Source organism: Leptonychotes weddellii, chromosome 1 (assembly GCF_054177405.1).
Source record: "Leptonychotes weddellii isolate Sample4059 chromosome 1, ASM5417740v2, whole genome shotgun sequence".
In the NCBI taxonomy this organism is placed as follows: Eukaryota; Metazoa; Chordata; class Mammalia; order Carnivora; family Phocidae; genus Leptonychotes; species Leptonychotes weddellii.
This window is the reverse complement of record NC_138369.1, coordinates 30,865,880-30,890,017: the sequence shown is the minus strand read 5'-3', so window position 1 is coordinate 30,890,017 and position 24,138 is coordinate 30,865,880. Positions and strand designations below refer to the sequence as shown.

The 24,138-nt window shown below is 40.6% G+C and overlaps 2 protein-coding genes across 3 annotated transcripts in view; one reads left to right on the top strand and one right to left on the bottom strand.

The window, feature by feature from the left end:
• The first annotated feature begins 1,310 nt into the window (after positions 1 to 1,310).
• LMOD3 (leiomodin 3) lies at positions 1,311 to 14,636 on the top strand. 2 transcript variants are annotated; one of them, XM_081820445.1, is made up of 4 exons: positions 1,311 to 1,453; positions 1,901 to 2,224; positions 4,765 to 6,144; positions 14,248 to 14,636. In XM_081820445.1, exons 2-4 carry the CDS (start codon positions 1,931 to 1,933, stop codon positions 14,272 to 14,274), a joined length of 1,701 nt encoding a protein of 566 aa, XP_081676571.1. In that variant the 5' UTR covers positions 1,311 to 1,453; positions 1,901 to 1,930; the 3' UTR covers positions 14,275 to 14,636. The 2 variants fall into 2 exon arrangements, with proteins under 2 accessions (XP_081676571.1, XP_030887084.2); XM_031031224.2 differs by lacking the exon at positions 1,311 to 1,453 and having other exon boundaries at positions 1,743 to 2,224.
• A 3,072-nt stretch (positions 14,637 to 17,708) lies between these two features.
• The window catches only part of ARL6IP5 (ARF like GTPase 6 interacting protein 5), a 21,050-nt gene continuing 14,620 nt past the window's right edge, over positions 17,709 to 24,138 (bottom strand). Inside the window, exons 2-3 of the mRNA XM_006736318.3 lie at positions 22,025 to 22,242; positions 17,709 to 19,357 (exon numbers count right to left, since the gene is read on the bottom strand). Of these exons, the coding sequence (XP_006736381.1) occupies positions 19,185 to 19,357; positions 22,025 to 22,242 (391 nt within the window). The 3' untranslated portion in view covers positions 17,709 to 19,184. The remainder of the gene's footprint in view (positions 19,358 to 22,024; positions 22,243 to 24,138) is intronic.

The following is a 24,138-nucleotide window of genomic DNA, read 5'->3' as shown; positions in this document are numbered from 1 at the left end:
TATGTCAAAATTAACATTTATAATTATAAATATATTTAAGAATATTTGAACATGTATATTCTAAATATACCTATAAATGATATATTACAATAGTTATATATGTAACTTGCAAATAATTTAATATATGTATGTATTGGGGATGATTTGCAAAAATATTGAGCAGATCACTTAGACATATGAAAAGCCTTCCATTTCTTCATATTCTTGGATACAGCAATTTCACTTCTTAGAATATATTCACCTTATCCTAAGGAAATAATCTTACATGTGTGTAATTATTTAGCTACAAGGGATGTTTATTAAAGAACTCCTTGTGCTTGTGAGAATTGAAAACAGTCCAAATATTCAACAATTGGGGATTGCTTACATAAATTATGGTATATCCATATGAGAGTCTTAACAGAGAACTATTAAAAATTATGTTGTTAGAAAAAAATGCTATGGAAAAATCCTGATTTTTGTAAGTCAAAAAAAAAAAAACAGATGACAAAAGATTGTTTAGTTCATATGCTGGATGAATGGACTGGAATGATGAACCAAAATATTAATAGTGGTAGCTCTTAGTGATGACATAAGAGAAAAATTTTATTTTCTTTATACTTTCCTGTGTTATCTTAAGCTTTGTACAATAAATGTACAAATAAGCATTGAATAAGCATTGAAGTAAGCATTAAATGCTTAACTAAGCATTATATTCATAAAGTCCCAAAGTTGGCAATTATGAAAGGGTATACAGTTAACAAGGTCTTTCCTAGTCTTGTCTCCCAGACAAGCCGCTCCTCTCTCCAAAAGTATTGAGGGTAATGGTTTCTTGTATATCTTTCCAAGGATCTGTTATGTTGATAAAATTTGTATATGTGCCTATATTCTTTTACCCCTTACATACAATACATACCGTTCTATACTGTTATATTGAATAATTCTGTGCACCTGTCATTTCACCCCTATCTACAGTGTATCTGTAGGATACATTCCCAAAAGAGGAATTGCTGGGTCAAAAAATAATGTGCATTTGTCATTTGGATAAATATTGCCCCCTGAGGATATATTAAAAAAAATCCTCTCATGGTTTCTTCCAGCACTTTAACCGTTTGGGGTTTTGTTGCAGTTCATTTGTGATCCACTTTAATTTATCCTGGCTTAATGGATACTTAGTAAGAAAAACAAATTATTTACAATATTAAACTCCTCGCTTATAGTGGAAATTCAAGTGCTGGTTGTCCTCATCTGTTAGATCACAGGATCTAGATGCAAATAAGGACATCTTGCAAAGGTTCAGCTTACGCTGGGAATGAGTAACATAGCCAGACCTCTGCTCTGCTGTGTGCCGGTTTGCTTCCAGAGTCACACTGGAGTGAAGAGGGAAGCCCTGAGAGCTCGAGTTCCACCCGCAAGTGAAATTTTCACTTCTGTAGAACTCTAGTCGCTGGTTGGATCTTCCTTCCGAAATCCTGTAAGTTGCTTTAGTCATCTAGATAAAAAGACGTGGTCTCCCCTGTAGTGCTGGGGTGTGTGTGTGTGGGCTGCATGAATTGGGGTATGACAGTAGATAGGAAGAGCACTGATTTTATTCCTGTAGAGATTCTCTAGACCTGTTACTCACTGGCAGACCTCAGCAGCTGCACTGAAATGTCAGATGGATTTGCACAGCTGACTCAAGTTGCCAAAATGAGAGCGGCACAGTAGTTTCATAAATTGACCCAATCCAGCCAAGAGCTGCTTAATATAGATACGGCATGAGCTTAGCTGCAGTCCCCCCCCAGCTGCTCGGCACACACCACCGGGATCCTTAGGGGAAAATCTCTTCAAATAGTGTTAACCTGGAATGTTTGTTCACTGGGGGGATTCCCTGAGAGTTTTTTATTATTTTGAGAGTCATTGATTATTTCTCCTTTTCTAGTAACAGAGAAAAATATAGGAGAAAAAAATCATGTCAGAACACAGCAGGAATTCAGATCAAGAAGAACTCTTTGACGAGGAGATTGATGAAGATGAAATCTTGGCCAACTTGTCCCCCGAAGAGCTGAGAAAACTGCAGTCGGAAATGGAAGTGATGGCCCCTGACCCCAGGCTTCCCGTGGGAATGATTCAGAAGGATCAGACTGACAAGCCACCCACGGGAAACTTTGACCATAAGTCTCTTATGGATTATATGTATTGGCAAAAGGCATCCAGACGCATGCTGGAAGACGAACGTGTCCCTGTCACCTTTGTGCCATCCCAGGTAATCAGGGATTTGTGTACAGCAGAGAAACGGCTGCCTGGGTCCGAGCGACAGGTGTCCATGGGGCAACTATCATTTCTCAAGACTTCATGTTTGGTCTTGTTTGGTTGCCACTGCTAGATTAAATCATAACATTTAATCTGATGTCAGATTGGAACTTCCTGAAACACTTACATGGGAAGGAAAAGTGGTAGTTTTTGTGTAAATGTCTCTTTTTTTTTTTTTAAGATTTTATTTATTAGAGAGAGAGACACAGCGGGAGAGGGAACACAAGCAGGGGGAGAGGGAGAGGGAGAAGCAGGCTTCCCATGGAGCAGGAGCCCGATGCGGGGCTCGATCTCAGGACCCTGGGATCATGCCCTGAGCCGAAGACAGACGCTTAGCAACTGAGCCACCCAAGCGCCCCTAAATGTCTCTTTTTAAAAAAAATGGCTGTGGGGTTCACTGTGTAAGAAAGCCTGATTCTACAGACATGAAACTTAATGAATTAACTCATAACCTATAAGCATTTGTCCTTAACTCCTTTTTTTTGGCTCACTCCTTTTTTTTTTTTTTTAGCTCTGTACCCCTCCTTCTGCTTATACATTCATAGGCAGTATTTCACGTACAACTGAAAGGGTGTCACAGCCCTTCCGAAGTCCTACCACATAACCTGCAGTTCAACCAATTAAATGACCCAAAAAATTCCGTATTAACACAACTTATTGGATATCAGTAATACATTTAGAAATTGATAGCTTTTAGATGGTTGTAAAGACGTTCTTTCTGAAATATATTTCTTATATGAGCACTGGAGTTGTGGTTGAATCTATGAACCTATTACATATCAGCATACTTTTTTTTAATGTTCCACTTAAAAATGACACAGCCAAAGGAAGACCAAGATCCCGGCAGGTAAAGACTCTTTAAGTTATGCCTGCTGGTACAGCTGTATCTTGTCACATTGCTCTCACGCTGGCTGTAATTAAGGAAACTTAAAAACTCGTTTCATGGTCAGAAGAGTTTAAATGTGTACTAACGTGTACTAAACTTAAGAAATTGCTAGTTTGGTCAGGTTGGAGTTAAAGATACAATCTGCAGATATTTGGAATCAACATATTATACAATTGGAGTAAAAACCAATTCTATCTGAATGCAAATTTCAGAAAAAGAAAATTGGGTACTTTGAACACTTTTTCTTTCCTTGGTATAGTTTAAACAGCTTGATGATTGGCTCCCCCTGCTGGGACATATGAGAAATGCAGGGGACGTCTTTAAGGTGGTTAGGATGACTGTTGTCAACTGTCACTTCCAACCTACAATATGTTGTAAGCAAGATTAAGTTCTTGCTTGAAAATGCTACACCAGCATCTGAAATGACACTATGAGGTACACATGGGGTATAGGCAAGCACACTAATTGATGGGCAAGGATCTAATAAAGGTCATTGTTTAGAGACTGCTAATTTCCTTTCTAGACTAAGCAGTTGTTTCTAAATGTCTGTATAATCCCGCCCTCTTTTGTAGCTGGCACTGCCCCCTAGATACTTTGTTTCAAAAGAACTGGACTTGTGATCCTGTCCTTGGAGTAGTCAGGGCTGTTGTCACAGAGCTGAGGAGACAAAAAATCCAAGTCTAGGTCTTTGGTATATTTCAGAGTACCAGAGTGCTCTCATTTTCCCCACAATATATTATGTTTTCAGGGACAGTTGATATACACATTATACGAGATTAGCAGATATCCTGGGAATGTAAATTTTCTTTAGGGCAATAGGTAAATTGTGTAACCCAGGACTATTGAACACAAAAATGCCTATTCGGCTATATATAAAACAAAGACTTCAGTGTATTGATCGAGTAACTCCATAAGGTTTTCAAAGCAAATAATTTTTGGACCACTTCTAGAATTGAACACCATTTTTTAAAACAATACAGAATCCAAAAACAAAATTAGGTTTCATTTTACCATATGGAATGAGATAAAGACAACCAAAAAGTATGTGTTTGTATGTATCTGTAGTATGGCTATAAAAGTTCATCCTTATTTAGATTATATTTGCTTACAAAACTAATATGTGTATCTTGTTTTTAAAAAAACATTCAAACACTTCAGAATTATATAATGTAAAAACTGGAAATCCCCCAAATACGTCCCCTCCCCAGTTATCTTTTTTTTTTTAAGATTTTATTTTTAAAGTAATCTGTACACCCAAAGTGGGGCTTGAACTCACAACCCTGAGATCAGGAGTCAGGTGCTCCAGCAGCTGAGCCATCCAGGCACCACACCCTTCCCTGTTACCTTAATGGTTCCCTCTCTTTCTAAGAGAGAACTGCTGATTGGGTAAACATTACAACAGACTTGTTTTTCTTATACATTTATAAACTTTTATATGTTGTATATGCGTTTTTATATATGTATATGCACACAAATGGATACTATATACACCACTTATTTGCTTACTTTTTTCACTTCCTAATAAATCTCTTATTTCCAGTAGCAACTGCTCTGCTTCCTGTTTCTCCATTGCCATGCATTCTAACCCACATAAACCTCTCTTTTAGGTGGACACTCAAGAACAGCATGAAGAGGTAGACAAAGGTAATAAAAATGTGTCCCAGTATTTAAAAGGAAAGCTCAGCAATGAAATCGCTGCAAATAAGAGAGAATCAAAAGGCAGCGATGATGTCCCAGAAACCAATGATGCTGATGGTGAAGAAGATGAAGGAGATGACGAGGATGAGGATGGCGAGGATGAAGATGAGGAAGGAGAAGATGACAGCGAAGAGAGTGTGGAAAAGCCACAAAGAGGAGTGCAAGGCGAGGTAAAGGAGCAGATCAGAAATGGTGAGAGCAGCCGCCCACAAGTAAAGGCATTTGGAGAACAGAAAGACAGACCAGAGGCCCAAGAAAAAGGTGAGAAAAAAATATCAAAATTAGATCCCAAGAAGTTAGCTCTAGATACCAGTTTTCTAAAAGTGAGTGCAAGGCCTTCGGGAAACCAAACAGACCTGGATGGGAGCTTGAGGCGCGTTAGACAGAATGACCCCGACATGAAGGAGCTCAACCTGAACAACATTGAAAACATCCCCAAGGAGATGTTACTGGACTTTGTCAATGCAATGAAGAAAAACAAACACATCAAAACCTTCAGCTTAGCAAACGTGGGCGCGGATGAGAACGTCGCGTTCGCCTTGGCGAACATGCTGCGGGAAAATAGGAGCATTACCACTCTCAACATCGAGTCCAATTTCATCACAGGTAAAGGAATTGTGGCCATCATGAGGTGCCTCCAGTTCAATGAGACACTCACGGAGCTTCGGTTTCACAATCAAAGACACATGCTGGGCCACCAAGCCGAAATGGAAATCTCCCGGCTCTTGAAGGCAAACACCACTCTCCTGAAGATGGGCTACCATTTTGAGCTCCCAGGTCCCAGAATGGTGGTAACCAATCTGCTCACCAGGAATCAGGACAAGCAACGGCAGAAAAGACAAGAGGAACAGAAGCAGCAGCAGCTCAAAGAGCAGAGGAAGTTGATAGCCATGTTGGAGAATGGGTTGGGGCTGCCACCTGGAATGTGGGAGAGGTTGGGGGGACCCATGCCCGATCCCAGGATGCGGGACTTCCTCCAATCTCCTCCTCAGCCTCCCAACCCCCAAGCGGCCCCCTTCGGTCAACAGAATGAAATGATCAAGAAGCCATCACAGCCTCCGAAGTACAGGACGGACCCTGACTCCTTCCGGGTGGTGAAGCTGAAGAGGATCCAGCGCAAGTCTCGGATGCCCGAGGCCAGAGAACCACCTGAGAAGACCAACCTCAAAGATGTCATCAGAACGCTCAAACCGGTGCCAAGAAACAGGCCACCCCCATTGGTAGAAATCACTCCCAGAGATCAGCTCTTGAATGACATTCGTCACAGCAACGTCGCCTATCTTAAACCCGTAAGTAGAGAGAAGGAGAAATGGTGAATGAGCTCCCGTGTATCCCACCTCTCCCCCTGCTTATTTTAACACAAGGAGAGTCTCATTAGTGGTGACTAACTGGAGGAAGCCCATCAGCGTTGCCAGGGAACCGAAATTACTAATTATCCCCAAGGATGTGCACACATGTAGACAACTTTATAACAGTGATATTCATAGCTAACATTTATTAAGCACTTACTATAGGCCAGATGCATTATATGAATTAACTCATCATCTTAACAACCCAATGACGTAGGTATTATTATTCTCCCCATTTTATAAAAGAGAAATTGAGGCCTAGAGAAGTTCAATACCATGTATAGGAGATAGAGCTAGAAAGAGGTAGAGTTGACATTGAAATTCGGCTCCAGGCCCAGGGTCAAGCGTTTATTCATCCCAGCCACAGAGCTGACCTTCAGAGATCTCGAGGAACCTGCTGCGGGAATAATAAAGGACAAAGCCTAAATTAGGCCTGTCACTTGTAAGTAACTGAGTGCTTCCAAAATGTTTAAAAATAGTTGGTTCTTTTTTAGTAGATGAAGAGAGACTACCTGCAACTGCACTCATATACTCACTTTTTTAGGTGGACAAATGGTAAACTTCAGGTTAGCATCACCATGAATTAATGGAGTTTTGACTATTACTTCAGTTTTAATGTTTACAGTGATCCATGATTAACTGCTGCTGATACATGAAAATGTGTTATTCCTTGCAGGTAAAGTTGAAGAAATAATATTTTTTGTCATTACTGTGATAGCATTTATGGAATCTGAAAGGAGTATGTCCAAAAGTCACAGGTAGTTGATAATGAACTGTATTATTTTAAAATCTAGTGTGTAATTTAGCCAAAATAGTCCATCTGTTATTTCATCATAGGGAGTCACAATTTCTTCAAGATGTGTTACACAGATGTATATCCCTTATTCTCATCTCCTGGTTATGCAGAATTGACAGCATTCCATTCTTCTCAATCAAAGAAGACTTTCCACTATGTCATAGAGGGATTCTGATTCTTCCTAGGGTAGAAGCCAGGGTGAGAACACTAGAAGGTCCCGTGAGGTCAGGCAAGAGTTCTTTGCCTGCCCTTTGGGTACTACATCAAGACTTTCTGCACCTGCTCTTCTCCAGGCAGCCAGACCCCTGTAGGGGGTGGATGGGGTGTTGATTTGAGAGAAATTAGCTCTGTCATTGTGTAACCAGTCATTGGTAAGGCATATTCAAGCTGCCTGGGAGGCTGTACCATCAGAAAATAACAGTCTGAAAAGACTGAAGAGGAGTTGTTGTTGTTTTTAATTTTTATTTATTTATTTTTGAGAGACAGGGGTTAAAATTAAAGCATAATTTTGAAATGTGATTTTTTTAAAATATTTTTTAACTTAAATTCAATTAACTAACATATAATGTATTATTGGTCTCAGAGGTACAAACCTGTGATTCATCAGTCTTATACCCAGTGCTCATTACATCACGTGCCCTCCTTAATGCCCATCACCCAGTGACCCCATCCCCCTACACTCTCTCGTCCAGCAACCCTCAGAGACAGAGTGCATGCAGGGGGAGGAGGGGCAGAGGGAGAGGGAGAGAATCTTAAGTAGGTTCGACGCCCAGCACAGAGCTGAATGCTGGGCTCGATCTCATGACCCTGAGATCATGACCTGAGCTGACATCAAGAGTCAGACACTTGGGATGCCCAGTGGCTCAGTCGGTTAAGCATCTGCCTTTGGCTCAGGTCATGATCCCAGGATCCTGGGATCGAGTCCCGTATCAGGCTTCTCGCTCAGCGGGAAGCCTGCTTCTCCCTCTCCCTCTGCCCCTCCCCCCATTAGTGTGCTCTCTCTCTCTTTCTCTCAAATGAATAAAATCTTAAAAAAAAAGAGTCGGGGGGCGCCTGGGTGGCTCAGTCGTTAAGCGTCTGCCTTCGGCTCAGGTCATGATCCCAGGGTCCTGGGATCGAGCCCCGCATCGGGCTCCCTGCTCTGCGGGAAGCCTGCTTCTCCCTCTCCCACTCCCCCTGCTTGTGTTCCCTCTCTCGCTGTCTCTCTCTCTGTCAAATAAATAAATAAATAAAATCTTTAAAAAAAAAAAAAAAAAAAAAAAAGAGTCGGGACACTTAACCAACTGAGCCACCCAGGTGCCCTAAGAGAAGTCTTTTTAAAATCTACATTAGAGGTGGCATGTGGATTCAGAGTAGAAGAGAGAATGAAGTTCAGATGATTATCTGACCCAATTCCCTGCCTTCCCAGGGAGTGTTCTACTGAGCAAGTCTGCTTACCCTGGAGTCTGTTTCATTCTACCCATTCACTTATTCGTTAATGTAGCATATACTTACGTAGTGCACCTGCATGTCAGCTACCATCAGAGGGGCAGGGATATAGCGGTGAATAAGACAGGCACAGTCTTGACCTCACGGAATTTACGGTCTTGGTTTTGTAATTTCCACAGTCAGGATACTCTGCCTTTTAGTCAACTGAAAACACTTCAACTTTGAGTCGAGATTCTAGAACAAAAGACATTAAAATAAATTTATGAGGATAATGACAAAAACGTAACCCCTGGCTAATTGCTACATTTTTAATTTTCAATTAGTTCTAAACTGCTATCAATTTTAAACTGTGTTTTGTTTGTGCTTAATGTCCACTAAGAAAGGAACATGCTTCAAAGTAAACTCTGACATGATTTTTGAATGATGGTCTTGCATATCAGCCTCTGCTTTGAAATGTCTTTTATCTGTTCTAAGGGATTGGCAATTTCTCCTTCTTTTACCTGCCTGGCTTGGCCTGTGAGAGACATCTCTTTGCATGTACTTAAGATAGAGAATGTCACACAACTTCATCCACGTAGTCCTGTAAGATGCTCCGCAAAAAATTAAAAAAAAAATGTGCAAATGCATCATCCCACTGACCAAAATTCACTCCACTAATGACCCTTTGTTCTCCACTGATCAAATTGTGTGCCTTGCTACATAATAAATTTCTGCTTTCATGCTGAATCATAGTGTGATCTTTTTAGAAGATAGTCTTTTTATTTTGAAATCATTTTAGACTTGCAGAAGTTCAAAAATAGTACAAAGAATTGTTACGTACCCATCACATTTTGTCAAGTTGGTTTTGTCACTCTTCAAAAAGCTACTCTAAATGGCAATACATCTGCGTGGGTGGTTAATGGAAGTGCTGATAGTGCAGAAGGCCGTGGTGTGTCTGTGCTTGAATCTGCAGTCAGCTGTTATAAAGCTTACGGATTGCAAGGTGCTTTCTGATTTGGGGGCTGTGGAAATGTCACAAAATGTGCCTCTTAGACTGAGTGAAATATTGAAAACGCCCTTGGTGGTAATATGGTAAAGTCCCAGCAGAAAGGGATATTTGTAGCCAGTCAAATGAGACATAACAGCACTCACTTTGGAAAAGTGAAACTAAAGGTTTTTAGGTTGTTCTCTCCCCCTCTTGTGCTGTGGACAGAGATGCCCTCCAAACCCCTGGGTTTTCAAGTGTGAGGTTAAAATTAAAGCATAATTTTGAAATGTGATTTTTTAAAAATATTTTTTAACTTAAATTCAATTAACTAACATATAATGTATTATTGGTCTCAGAGGTACAAACCTGTGATTCATCAGTCTTATACCCAGTGCTCATTACATCACGTGCCCTCCTTAATGCCCATCACCCAGTGACCCCATCCCCCTACACTCTCTCGTCCAGCAACCCTCAGTTTGTTTCCCATGATTAAGAGTCACTTATGGTTTATCTCCCTCTCTGATTTCATCTTGCTTTTATTTTATCCTCTCTTCCTCTATGCTCCTCTGTTTTGTTTCTTAAATTCCACATATCAGTGAGATCATATGATAATGGTCTTTCTCTGACTGACTTATTTTGCTTAACCTAATACCCTCTAGCTCCATCCACGTCATTACAAATGGCAAGATTTCATTTTTGTTGTGATTTTTTAAAAACTGAGGCTCCTAACTAGAATCCTGAATGTCCAAAAACATAAATTATTTAGCCTTAGGCTGGTCTTGTTTTCATTTTCCTCTCATGGACTTGCAAATAGTATTTTTGCATAAGCAAAATATATCCCATCAAGCAGTCTGTTTATATTTTTTAATTGTATTTTTTCATTTCAATGCCTGTTCTTTCCCCATGCCATGCTTCTGGCCTGAGATTCTTGAAATGAAGTTGATAGCAAAGAATAAAGGAAAATCTGTACACTTGCTTGGCTTAAATGCTACCTCCTCCAAGAAGCTGCCCATTTAACCAGTTTAAGAGAGATGTATTCTGTGGGCCAGGTATGGAGAACTGGCAGACTATCAGCCACATCTGCAGGCCTGGAGTGTTTGGCTTGGATATTGTTGTACAAAATTTAAAATATCACATAATAACATTTAGGTATCTGGCACCATTTGAAACATCAGAGCTGGCCACAGTGGGCTTGCATTTGCATGGCACACATCAGCTGGATCTGGCATTTGGCTTCTCCCTTGAGATAGGTAATGGACTCTCCAGTTTCTCTCAGTCTCCACCATGCCCTACTGCCTAATACCTGGCCTGTTTCCCTCATTTGCATTATTTACTTGGCTCCTGTAGAATTTTTTCATTTGTTTTGTTCTTGTTTTTAGGTGTGTTTTTAAACTCTCTGTCTTAGATGAATTCATTAGGTAATCACAAATTCATTTCCCAATAAGTTAATATCAGAGTCAATATGATACCAGCCTGAAACAAAGACGTGAGACTTGTACAGGATTATCCCTCCCTGGCAAATGTGTGATTTCCTTTCATCCCAAAATTTTGTGGGCCATTCACTGCCTACCATCCTAGATGGGTCTTTGTACTTCTCCCTGAAATAAGATCCCATCTGCAACAATCATTTCATTCACTGAGGCCAAATGCATTTATATCACCTGCAAGCTTTAGTGCCGATCAAAAAAGGTAGTTTAACATTCACTCAATTTCACTTTGGGCTCACCTATGTATATCTGGATTGCTTCCACTCAGTTGCCTAAAAACACAGCTAAATGTCTCCTTTGGAAAGACTTTAGTTTAAGAATATCAAAAGCAGACTTAGTTAGCCAAAAGACTCCATGACATATCGGCAGTTGTTATGATTATGAAATGGGACGTTACAGACTCTTGAGTCTTCATCTCCATCTCTGGCCATGTCTTTGCCTCATTAACAAGATCTTCTTTCTCTTGAGGATTTCTGGATTCTATACTTTTGCAATTTCCTCCTCTTTCCCATTTTATCTTCGCCCTTTGTTTCAATTGTCACATAATCTAGGACACTCCCCGGATCTCTCTTTCTGCTTAGATCACTGGGGTTTTCTTAGCTCCTTCGTTCAGTCTTTCCCCAGACAACCTCTTGAGTTGAGGTCTACTTGTGTTTCTGGTTCCCTGTGGTCATTGTTCTTTCCCTTCTCTCACACATTCCGGTCTAGAGCCCCAGAGTTGTCTTCAACGACTTTTTTCCCCACCCTATTTTTTTGTTCCTTATTTTATTTGTTCCATTAGCTCCTTATAAAAGAAATCTCCATGGGAAAGAGCTATTAACATTTCAAACTCCTCTTGAAAGAGCATATGTTGACTAGAATTACACAGCGTAGGAACTGCCTTTTCCTAATACCTAGTGGGAAAAAGAGTTTATAGTATACAACATTTCTGAAGTCTGTGATAGTGATTCTTAAATTTTAGCATGCATCAGAATCACCTGGAAGGCTGAGTACAGATTCCTGAGCCCATCTCTAGAGTTCCTGATTCATTAGATTTTGGATGGTGTCTGAGAATTTGCATTTCTCTCCAGGTCCTTGGTGATGCTGATGCTGCTTATGTGGACACCACACTGCCAAAACCACAACTCTGTGACACCCAGGGTAAACCACATCTCCTGATACTTGCCCTGAAGGGTCTTCTTTTCTTGCCTCCATGCCCTCTGCTCAAATGACCTTTAATTCTATTTCTATCTGTTGAAAGCTATCCAAACAGGCTTGGCTCAAATAGGATTTCTTACAGCAAAAGAAACCGAACAAACCATCAGTAGTGAATATGCTCCCTTTATAGTTCCATGACCCTTCATCTCTACCTCTCTTAAAGCATCTCCCACATTCTGCTTCAGGTTGAGCACCCTAATGGGTATAGTGTGGGTCTCCTAGTAGGTTCGGAATTCCTCAGAGTAGGCCTTCCTCATCTCTTCCTGGACACCCACTGAGGCGTTGACTGAGAGCAGGAATTCAACTTGATACACCAAATGAAATAGCCCCTGCTGAGATGGATCTTCTCTTCCTGCCCCAGTCTCTGTGAGTGTATACACGTGTGTGCCCTGTTTGATGCTATCCACACATACTTCTCTTAAACTAATTTGAACCAGTCAGTGAAGGGGGAACAGGGCCCCTGAGAGTACTGCAAGCTGATTCTCATGTGTTTGTAAGTTTTATATATTTAGAACATCGAGGATAGCTCTCTTTTCCTTTCTGGTTTCTGTCTTTTGTGTTCTGCTTAGAAATGGCTTCTTTTGAAGCTTACTAAAATATTTGCCCATCTTTTATTGACGCTTTTATAGTTTTGGGTTTTTTTTTTTTTAATTTTATTATGTTAGTCACCATACAATACGTCATTAGTTTTTGATGTAGTGATCCACGATCCATTGTTTTCATATAACACCCAGTGCTCCATGCAGTACGTGCCCTCCTTAATACCCATCACCGGGCTAACCTAGTTTTTGGTTTTTAAGAGAACATTCCATATTACAGATGAATTAAAGAGTTAAATTCTAGAAGTAAGTAGGGAGCAAGAAGCCCACTTTGTTATTTCTTTTCCAAATAGCTGACCAATGGTAGCTAACCATGATTCATTCTTGTTCACAGGGATCTGAATTTCCAGCTTGGTCATATTTTAAATATATCAATATGTGTCTGGGCTATGTTGGGTCAGTGCCACATTTTGCTTTTTAAGATATTTTTATTAGTTTGGATCCCTCCCCTGCATATAAACATGTATCTGGAATAGCATTATATAAAAATGCTTTTTTTTCCCCCCATTCAACAAGACAAAGAACACACTGTTTTAATTATTTGCTGCAGCATTGTAGTTATTTTAACTGCCTGGCGTTGTATTTTTGGCTCACTGGTGTGCTTCACTGTTTTGTGTTCTCCATGGTTGAGCCCTATGAAAGTGCAGTCGCAACCCTCCTATCTTAGTCATTATTATACAAACTCTGAGTGTCCTCTGTACTTCTTCAGTGTCCTCTGGAAGGTCCCTACATGATGGATAAGTCACTCTCCTAAGATGTGACACCATTTGCAACTGTTTAAGAACTTGCCTTATCTTTAAGTTGTTCCTATGAAATAAACCTGAAAGTTAATTGGTAGTCAGGCTACTCTTTGGTAATTTTTTTTGCCCTTGGGGCTTCTCCAAATATTTTGTTTTTTTAAATTTAAGTGAGTTTCAAATTAGGAATGTGCTTCAAAAGGGAAAGACCAGTTTATAAAAGAACATATATTTTATACTCTTGTGGTGGTTTTTGTTTGTTTGTTTGTTTTTTTGTGGTTAAGGCTTGGGTCCTGAAATCAGGCAGATTTGGGTTCAAATCCTGCTCTGACACTAACTAATCTTCTCCTCTCCGAGCCTGTCCCCTCTTTATAAGACTATTGTAGGATAAAATGAGAAGATGTTTTTGAAGTGTGGCGTTGCTTACTAACTTGTTTTATATGACGTAATCCTTAAAGTGGCCTTGTCCATTAGCCACATAACTGTTACTGTCATTTTACAGCTGAGAAAATTGATGCCCAGCCCTACACAGCTAGGAATACTAGTACCAGGATTTGAACCGGGCAGACTCCAGCATCTGCCCTTTTGTTTTTATGATATGCTTTACCATGTGCTTAAGCCCTTAGATCAGTCCCTGGCATCACTAAATGCCCCAGGAGTGGTGGATATAGTTTTCACTGTTGCTTTATTATGCTTTGGGAGGCTCTCTGGCCCAAATTTCTCATCCATTCTGCAACTTCTGACGCATGTAAGTTTTGTCATTTTTGCTGCCAAACTCTTGAATTTCCAGGATTAATTTTTTTCCCTTTTCTTCAACTACCTCAATCCACAGGTGCAACTGCCAAAAGAACTGGCGTAAGTGGCAACAGAATACTCTAGAAGAACAAGGAATTGAGACAATGACTCGGGTCAGAGCTTGGAGACCGTCTCAGCAGCATACTTCTGGAGCCAGGTGGTGGAACTGGGAACAAGGCTGGCATCTGATAGGATGTTGTAAAGGCAGAGGCAAAATAAGGGCCTGACAAGGAAGGGGGACGGAGATAAAAAATTACTATTCTGGGACAACATTTTCTACTTCCAATCCATTTGAGTGACTTAGGTAAAATTTAGTCGTGCTTCCAGCAGCAGAAGTTTAAAACGAAAAATTTTTTTCCCCATAAACGTTTGTTTTACTCTTGCTTTCTTCTAGTAAATAACAATAAATACTATAGAAGTGTTAAATATTTCTTCCTCCATCTCCTGCTGTAATTCATGGCATCAGTCGTGTTTCACTCTGTGGAAATGTGAGGGGTGAATTGAGCTCCATGCTCAATGCGGATGCTCTGAAATGGAGGAACTGTTCGTTAGCTCTTCTCTGGAGAAGAGGTGGGATTTTCAGTTTCCAACCCTGTTTAGTTTGCTCTCTTGGACATTCCCCTGGCACGTCATACTTCGGAAGCAGTACATATCTGTGAGGAGCAGAGCAAGGAGGCGTAGGACATGGAGAACACAGTGTTTCCAGGAAAAGTAATGGGAAAAACAAACCCTGCAGATATATATACATATATATACATATATATGTATATATATGTATATATATACTTCCCTGTTTCCATATATAGAGGGACAAAGGCAGAGAGCATGTTTTGTTTAAAAAATTTTTTTGCATAAATAAGATAGTTAATGACAAGTTTTTAATTTTAGTTAACGAAATATATATATCAGTTTAGTTTGTGACTCTAATTTGATCTTGTGAATCTCCTCAGAAATCTTCTAGAGGAAACTTGTTATAGGTTTAAACTTAAATTTCTTAACGTATTATTCAAGGCCCTCCATTATCTGTTCCCAGTTTAGTAATTCAGTCTGCTTTGCCACAAATTCTTTATACTTCTCTTGATAAGACATTCTCATACACACCCTGTGCCTTGCTCTCGTTGACCCTTCCATAGAACACTTTCCAAAACACTTCCCTTCTGCTCTCCATGAGCCAAAGTCTACCCCACCTGTACACTACACAGGTTAGGTCCTAAGCCTCCATAAAAATCTTTCAGATAACTCCAACCCCAGTGGTCTTTCCTCTTTCCAAGTTCCTAGAGCCCTCAATTATCTGTTCTGGTCACTAGATGCACAGAATCTGAAATTTTGTATGGACGTGGCATGAGCATTAGAAATCAAGAAATCATACATTGGTGCCTCACCTGAGTGAATAGTTGGCATCTGCTCTCTTTCTCCTTTTATATAATCATAGGTGGTATATAACAAGCAAAACAGGCTAGGGGAAAATAAATCTAATGGGGAAAAGTTTAAAAATACATTATGTAGAAGGACGAGTCATGGGAAAGAAATATGGTGTTTCCATTTTTTAAGGATAATTTTTTTTTAAAGATTTTATTTATTTATTTATTTGAGATAGAGAGAGAGAAACAGCATGAGAGGGGAGAGGGTGAGAGGGAGAAGCAGGCTCCCCGCTGAGCCAGGAGCCCGATGTGGGACTCGATCCCAGGACTCTGGGACCATGACCTGAGCTGAAGGCAGTCGCTTAACCAACTGAGCCACCCAGGTGCCCCATGGATAATTTAGTGTATACTAAAGTATCCACATTTGAATAGCTATAGTTTCAATCAGGTAACTGATTTTACAATAGCCAGTGGCTGAGAGTTTTTTTTCTCCTATGTTACCGTTTCTATAAAACTTGCATGCCAAGCAGGTTGGTTAAAAAGGCCCTGCTGTAAATAAAACACCGTAAGTATCTAGCATATTCTACATCAAGAGGCTAACCGCTGATGTGACATAGTGCTCTAAACATGTTTAAAAGCCTACTATATATCAGTGGTTGAAGTTCTTGAAAGCCCTTATGCATTTACTTGTATAGCCACAGTATTAATGAAGTCAGGAATTTCAAAAATCGCTAATAGTCCTAAAAGAGGGCTTTAATTTAATTTTTATTTATTTTTTTATTTTTTAAAAATATTTTATTTATTTATTTGACAGAGAGAGACACAGCAAGAGAAGGAACACAAGCAGGGGGAGTGGGAGAGGGAGAAGCAGGCTTCCCGCCGAGCAGGGAGCCCGATGCGGGGCTCGATCCCAGGACACGGGGATCACGACCTGAGCCGAAGGCAGGCGCCTAATGACTGAGCCACCCATGCACCTCAAGAGGGCTTTAATTTTAGACGTGCAAAGAGAAAAGATGATCCAAATTCATAGCTTACTGATTCACTACACAGATTTTTGTCAAGAGACAGGTGAAGCAGCTTACTTACACTTTTTCCATCTACCCACTCCTACCCTAAAAATCTTAGTTGAAGATTTTAACTTGTTTTTTCATTTTTTTTTTTTATGATTTTATTTTTAAGTGATCTCTACATCCAACGTGGGGCTCAAACTCACAACCCTGTGATCAAGGAGGAGTCGCACGCTCTACTGACCGAGCCAGCCAGGCGCCCCTTAACTTGTTTTTAAAATGTAATGATTTACAGCTCTTACATGCTACATTTTTATATTATTTGCCTTCCAGAATTGACCACCAACCATTAGTAATTATAATGAGTATATTTTTTATTTAAGTTGTCCCTTTTTCCAAATAGATTGCACTCCGTCTACAGAATTCGTGTAGAAAATGGAAAGGGCTCAAATATGTCAGGTTTAAAAAAGGATCCCGTTGGGATTCAATTTTTTTCTGGCTGGAAATTAATAAAGTATTAAAGTATTATTAAACAGTACCATAGTCCCCCCCCCTCCCTTATCCAGTGGGGATATGTTCCAAGAACCCCAGTGGATGCCTGAAACCACATATAGTATTGAACCCCTTATATATACCCTGTTTTCTTCCTGTACACACCTACAGCAAAGTTTACTTTATAAATCAGGCACAGAGATTAACAACAAAAACTAATAATAAACTAGAACAAGAATAATAATATGCTGCAATAAAAGTTATATGAATGCAGTCTCTCAAAATTATCTTACTGAACGTACTCACCCTTCTGTGATGATTTGAGATGAGAAAATGTCTCCTGGGGAGATGAAGTGAGAGGAGTGGAGTAGGCATTGTGACGTAGTATTTATCTACCGTTGACCTCCTGAGGATGTGTCAGAAGGACGATCATCTGCTTCTGGACAGAGGCTGACTGCAGGTCACTGAAACCATGGAAAGCTAAAGCGCGGATGGGGGGGTGGGGGGCGGGGAGAGATTACTGTATCGGAGACACGCGCTGAGTGGTTTTTGCCACGTCCTCATCGTTTAGAGGGCTGGCACCAAGTATCCCAGACATTTCACAACAGATGTGCATTAAACAAAGTCTCACCAGTAAAAATCTTTGATAAATTTTATTCTCCATATTTGGGTGACGGTACAAACTCTACACCATGTCTATGAAGTCACAGTGCTGTCGCTGTACTAGATAGGAAGGCTGCAGGTTGGCTGAGAAATTAAAATGCAAGACAAAGCAGGAGGAACATATGCTGTTGTTTCTTATTTTAGGACGTACAGAGAGTCTCTTCAGTAAGTACTGCTCCAGTTGTCTTCATAATTCAGTGTTAGGGAAACCCAAATGTTTTCTGTTCATCTATGAAATCACTCAATTGGCAAGCAAAACATTTTGTATCATCTATTTCTAAATACAGGAGAAATAAAAGGAAGAAAGTAACAGGATATACACACTCATGCTATCTTGATTCTAATGCCTTATCTATAAAAACATACGGTTGTAACCATTGCTATCTAAAATTTTTATGAATTGCGAAAGCCACTGATGACTCCCATTTTCATAAGTCTTTGCTTGGTCACCTACAGATGCCTTTCAGATTTCAAAAGACCAACCATTATTGTTCTCTTTGTGCCCCTAAGAAATCAAAACAGTGTACATTGATTTCCTTCTTTCTAAATGTTCCAGTTAAAAACTAAACAGTGAAAAAAATATATAGGAAACATTATCTTGGACACCTTTTTGTCAAAACAACAAAAAATGTGCAATACAAACAGAACTCAAGTTTTATTTTTTTGTTGTTGTTTTTTTTGACAAGACCGTCAAGAATAATATAGGTTATGTAGCTATAACCTTAAAGAAGGTGATATTTAGGTTGCAACAAAATACCTGCTAGTGAAAAGGCATTACTAGCATTTCAAAAATTTACAAAAATTTGACAAAATAGTCTCCTAAACAGCTATCTTTATACTTGTAAACAAAATAAAAACAACTGGTTTATCCAGTTTCCACTGCATGTCAAACAGGCGGCAAAGTGATACAGATCATCTTTGATTTTAAAAGAAAAGTAATTAAAAGCTAAATTAGTTTAGACTGCACATATTATAGTCCCAGGGAATATTTTTGGAGGAGGACGCTGGGGTGGGGGGGTGGGGGCAGGATTAAAACAGGCTAATGTGTGACATCTACTTTAACAGTTGTTGTTTTTTTTCATTTACTTATATTGCCTTGATTGCCTTACAATTAGTTTTTTCCCTACAAGCTAACAGTACTGTTGCTGTACAATGCAAAATTCTTTTTCTTTTATTTCTCTACAGAAGTAAGTGTGATCCATTTCCTATCAGTTTGCATAAACACACTTGAAACTTCAGGCATAATAGGAGGGCAGTTTCCTTGTGGGTTCTGAGGGCTTCTCTCTGGAACATCGGAGATGTTAACAGTTGGGCCTATACATGCATGCTGCCACAGATAGGTGGATGGTACAGGAGCCTCCTAGTTCGAGAACACAAACGGGAAGTAGGTCTGGATAAGGGCAAACTGCAACTTGATGTCCACCGCAGCCCTATCAGCAGGTCAGCCATATTTACTCCTTCACTTTGCTGATATAGTCAGCGATTTTGGAGACATTTTCTTCCTGCTGTTCTAGGGCATCTAGGACAATGCCCATCGGTGTCCTCTTCAAGCCTATTCCCTCCATTTTATTCTCCAGTTTGTTCTTGAGGCTCCGGAGTCTCAATGACGCATGGATGAACATCACTGTGGGGAAGTGAAACCTGGTTAGCATGGAAGCAACTGTTCTTTGTCCGCCTCAACCTTAAGCTCCCTGTCTTCACACCTTGGGGAAACCACCTCAGTTAACTGAAGACAAGTTCCGATCTCTAACTGATCCAAGTCCTCAAAGGGATCCTTGGACTTGGTCTAAAGCTCTTCTTCGTAAAGTCACATATTAAGTTTTCTTTGTGTGTGAAGGTAAACGTATTCAGCAGGAAGGACCCTAATCTGGCAACCACACTCCCTCCCGTTGATTTGTTAACTTTCTGCTGCTGGCTTAAATGCCTTGTACTTCAGTGAACCCACAGGATTCCAATTTACATAAAAACCGACTTATACAAAGTTTTCCAGAAAGGAACTCATGTTCAGTTCACAGATTATCTTCCTGCAGGAAGCATGCAGGTGAAGTCCACCTAGGATGTGCCTCCCGAGGGGCAGTTTTCCAAAATGCTGGATATAGATGTACAGAACTAACGGTTTTATAGATCTCAGGTACCTCAAGGTTCCCCAAATTTGCTTCATCACTTACAATTAGTCATGTTTGTTTACTAAGAAACATTCGCAGGCCCCTCTCCTGGACCTCCTGAACCAGAACCATAAAGGGATGGGCCTGAGAATCTGTATTTTGAACAGGTACAGCAGTGATTTTCAAACTCCTGCGCACAAATAAATCACCTAGAGAGCCTGTTAAAAAGAGGCAAATTCCAGGTCTCCACCACCCAAAATTCAGACCAGTAAGACTGAGGTAAAGCTCCACAATGTAAAAAGCCAATATTCACTCTAGATGATTCTCATATATGTGATCTTGGACCCTCATTTTGGGAAACACTGATGTGCATTATATCTGGAGACTTACAATTAGACTGGCCTTTGGAAACACTTGAGGAGCTTTCTAAAAATACAGGTTTTGGGAGGACCGCTCTCAACTCACAGAATCAAGATCTCTAAGGGATCTGGCTGGGCAATCCATTTTTTTAAAAGTGTCCTGTATGATTCTGACAATCATCAAGGTCTATGAGTCATGAATCCTAATTTCCTTATTTTATAGATGAGTGAACTGCAACCCATATAGGATACCTGGTCCAGATCACATGGCTAGTTTTCAGCAGGTCTAGGAATAGAAATCTGGACCCTTGGGGCGCCTGGGTGGCTCAGTCGTTAAGCATCTGCCTTCAGCTCAGGTCATGATCCCAGGGTCCTGGGATCGAGCCCCGCATCAGGCTCCCTGCTCAGCGGGAAGCCTGCTTCTCCCTCTCCCACTCCCCCTGCTTGTGTTCCCTCTCTCGCTGTCTCTCTGCCAAATAAATAAAATCTTAAAAAAAAAAAAAGAAATCTGGACCCTTGACTCTCTACCTATGATCTATTTCATTACACTGGCCTGTCTCAGGCCCTGATGTGGAAAGGTACTGAAGTTAACAAGCTGTGTGTCAAAGCAGACTCTTTGAAATACTAAGCCTCTAGCACATAAGGAAAACTTCAGGAATATTTCAAAAAGTCTGAATTTGCTGATTCAAATATTTTGTCCAATAAGGGGCACCTGGCTGGCTCATTTGGAAGAGCATGCGACTCTTGATCTTGGGGTCATGAGTTCGAGCCCCACATTGGGTATAGAGTTTACTTAAATATTTAAAAACAAAAACACATATCTTGGGGCACCTGGGTGGCTCAGTTGGTTAAACGACTGCCTTCGGCTCAGGTCATGATCCTGGAGTCACAGGATCGAGTCCCGCATCGGGCTCCCTGCTTGGCAGGGAGTCTGCTTCTCCCTCTGACCCTCCTCCCTCTCATGCTCTCTGTCTCTCATTCTCTCTGTCTCAAATAAAAAAAAAAAAAAAAAAAAAAACCCACATATTCTGTCCAATAAAGTGTGGGATTCATCCATAAATATTCTGGGCTTAATCTAACATAACTCCAAACAAGTAACTGATTTTATTTAATGAAATAAATGCACATGTGAAGTGCTATTAAAAGTTAAAGGGATCTTCCTGTCACATAATATATAATTTTAATTAGATTTCTGCTGATGAGGCTGGAATTTTATCTGTTCTCTATTTCAGGTTTCAAGTGTTTGGGATCTCAGTAAACAATGCATGTAAAATTTAGAAAATACCTAGTTCTCTCCACCAAAATTGGAGTACTTGGTAACTGTATTCTGGGCCAATTATTCTTACAGACTTAGGGCACTTTGATACTAAACGTGATCTACTGAGTAGGCAGAGAGTAAATAGTTTACTTCCAAATGAAATACATTCATTGTGTGTCATGACAGTATGAACCGCACTTAAAGATTGAGAACAGACTCGAATATTCAACAAATCTGGAGGCCGTTGTAGGCTGTGCAAATTTCTTGCCATGGGAGTTGGGGTTTGTATTTCTTTTGTGCATTGTTGTATCCCCAGAAGAGTGTCTGGCACGGAGCAGACACTCTTATAATATATATATTCCACTCTTATGTATAATTCCACTCAATATATATTTGTGGAATTAGGGAACCATCAGGCCTTGATCTGCTGTGGCAGAAAATTCTGATAATTTTGCAGACATGCTGACACACATAAAGAACAGGTTAGGAAATTTCCAATGAATAATCGCGCCTACATGGATTTTTTTTTTTTTTTATGGCATAAGAAAAGAAGACTGAGGTTCACTTACGCAACAAAGGAAAAGTGATGCCAAACACAAAGACCATGACTCCCCCGAACATGGATATGAGGAAGTAGCTAGCCAACATGACCACCATAACAAATGTCGTGGGATACTGCTTCTTCATCCGGCGGAGGATGTCTTTGTTGTGGGCTGCCCACACGAACCCTGTGAACACGAGCACCACTACAATGCCTCCAAGGATCATGTTGAAGGGGCTCAGGAACCTGGAATATGAAGAAAAGAGGGAGGCTAGGTCAGCACTGGTAGCAGCCGGGTGTGAAGATGAGGAAGGTGAGGAGGAGTCAAGTCACATGTTGAGTACTTAGCATTTTATCTAAATTGTCTCATTTAATCCTCATAATGCAATGAGGTAGATACTAATTATTCATTTCTCAAATGAAGAAACTGAGGCATGGAGGTGAGAAAATGGTGGGGCCAAGATTGACATTGACCAGCAAACTGGTCAGTCCATCTTATTAGAGGCCCACAATTTTCAAAGACATTTTCCCCCCAAAGTCCATACATGGTTTGTATTTTAAAACATATTAAAATATGTCTGAAGAATCATCTGGCATCTTGCTGTTTCTATAGCTGGACAACTTCGATCTTGTTCATCACCTTGCCAAAAGGTTCCTTTTTCAGAAACACAGGTACCATCCAAACTTTTTATGATACCTTTGTTTTCAACTGTTGTGCTTTGCTGAACCAGAGCAGCTGAATTTGATACATGTTCAATGTCATTTCCTTCAAGAATTAACTCATTCTCCTGGGCTTGAGATACTGAACAAGCAAAGCCTCATCCGAACCCTGCAGATGTATTTTTCACCCAAGAAATTTTGGATCTCAACAAGAGAACCATTCTTCCGGATAACAACATTGCTGGGGAAGTGAGCATAGCCGGACCTCCGCCTGTAATGGAAGCCCAGTGTAATGCCCTTGATCACGTTCTGTACGTGTTTATGGGTAGTGCGAACAGGAGCCTGTCCCTTTCTCTTGCCCCACGTTTATCAACCCTGAGCCTCTTCTTTCTCCTTCCAAGAAGACTGTGTACACTGATGAGACTGACGTCCTTTCACGATCACTGTGTGTCCCTGCAGAGTGATGTTGACATTTGCCGGAACATCAACATTCCGATTGCTGAGAACGGTCTTCATTCTCACAGTAAATGCGGCAAAGAGCTAAGAGACTTTTCAAATTTAAAAGAGACTGCCTCTTTCGGAGGGGCTGTTTCGCTTTCATTATATCCCGGGCTCTAGTGCACACCGGAGACAATGCTGACATATTTTCTGAGCTCTTCAGGTTTATCTAAATCCTCACAGAAGCTACCACAACAGATATATGCAGAGGTCCCATGATGGCCTCCATGGGCCAGACCCAGTCTATTGTCACATTTGTGCTTGGATGGTACAGTGTTTAAAAAAACATTTATTTGAATCCCAACGTGTTGAAAAAATCCATACAACTTGGGATTTCTAGCTTCTCCTGTAAACAAGAAACTCTAACAACAGTAGGCCCGCTTTTCCACACGTCAACGACTGGCTGGAGCATCTTCTCTTTCAGATAGAATAAATGCTCTCCAGTTAGCCCCCCTGTCCCCTCCGCCATCTACTGCATGGCCCTCACTGAGCCGCCATTCATCGCTGCTTGTCTAACAGCTGCCCTGCACTGCTCTCTTACATAACCTGCCTGGCCCATGGAGGCATCGGAGTCTATGACTCCTGGCACAGAGACTCCATTGTGATTCTTTAAAAGGGCCGAGAGTGTCATTAGATGAGCTACCAACTGAGATTTCCAAGCACAGAGCCTCCGGCTTCATTGTTACATGAGCCAAAGGTTACACTACTGTTGATAAGAAAGAGGAAAACGAGACCCAGTATTTCATAAGTAGGAAGGATTGGGTGTTGTGGTCCCACTACCACCCCAACCCACTGTGTCTACACAGCCCTTAATATGACATTTGTGGTCAGCTAGTACAATTGAGTTACTAACTTTTTACCCTCACAACAGGCTTAACGAGCATTTTACTTGGGAAGGACAATGAGGGTCAGCGTGTTTTCGTCACGCTCTGAATATCAACGTGACTGATTTGGAAATGAGGGACGGGGTTGGGGGGGGGGAAC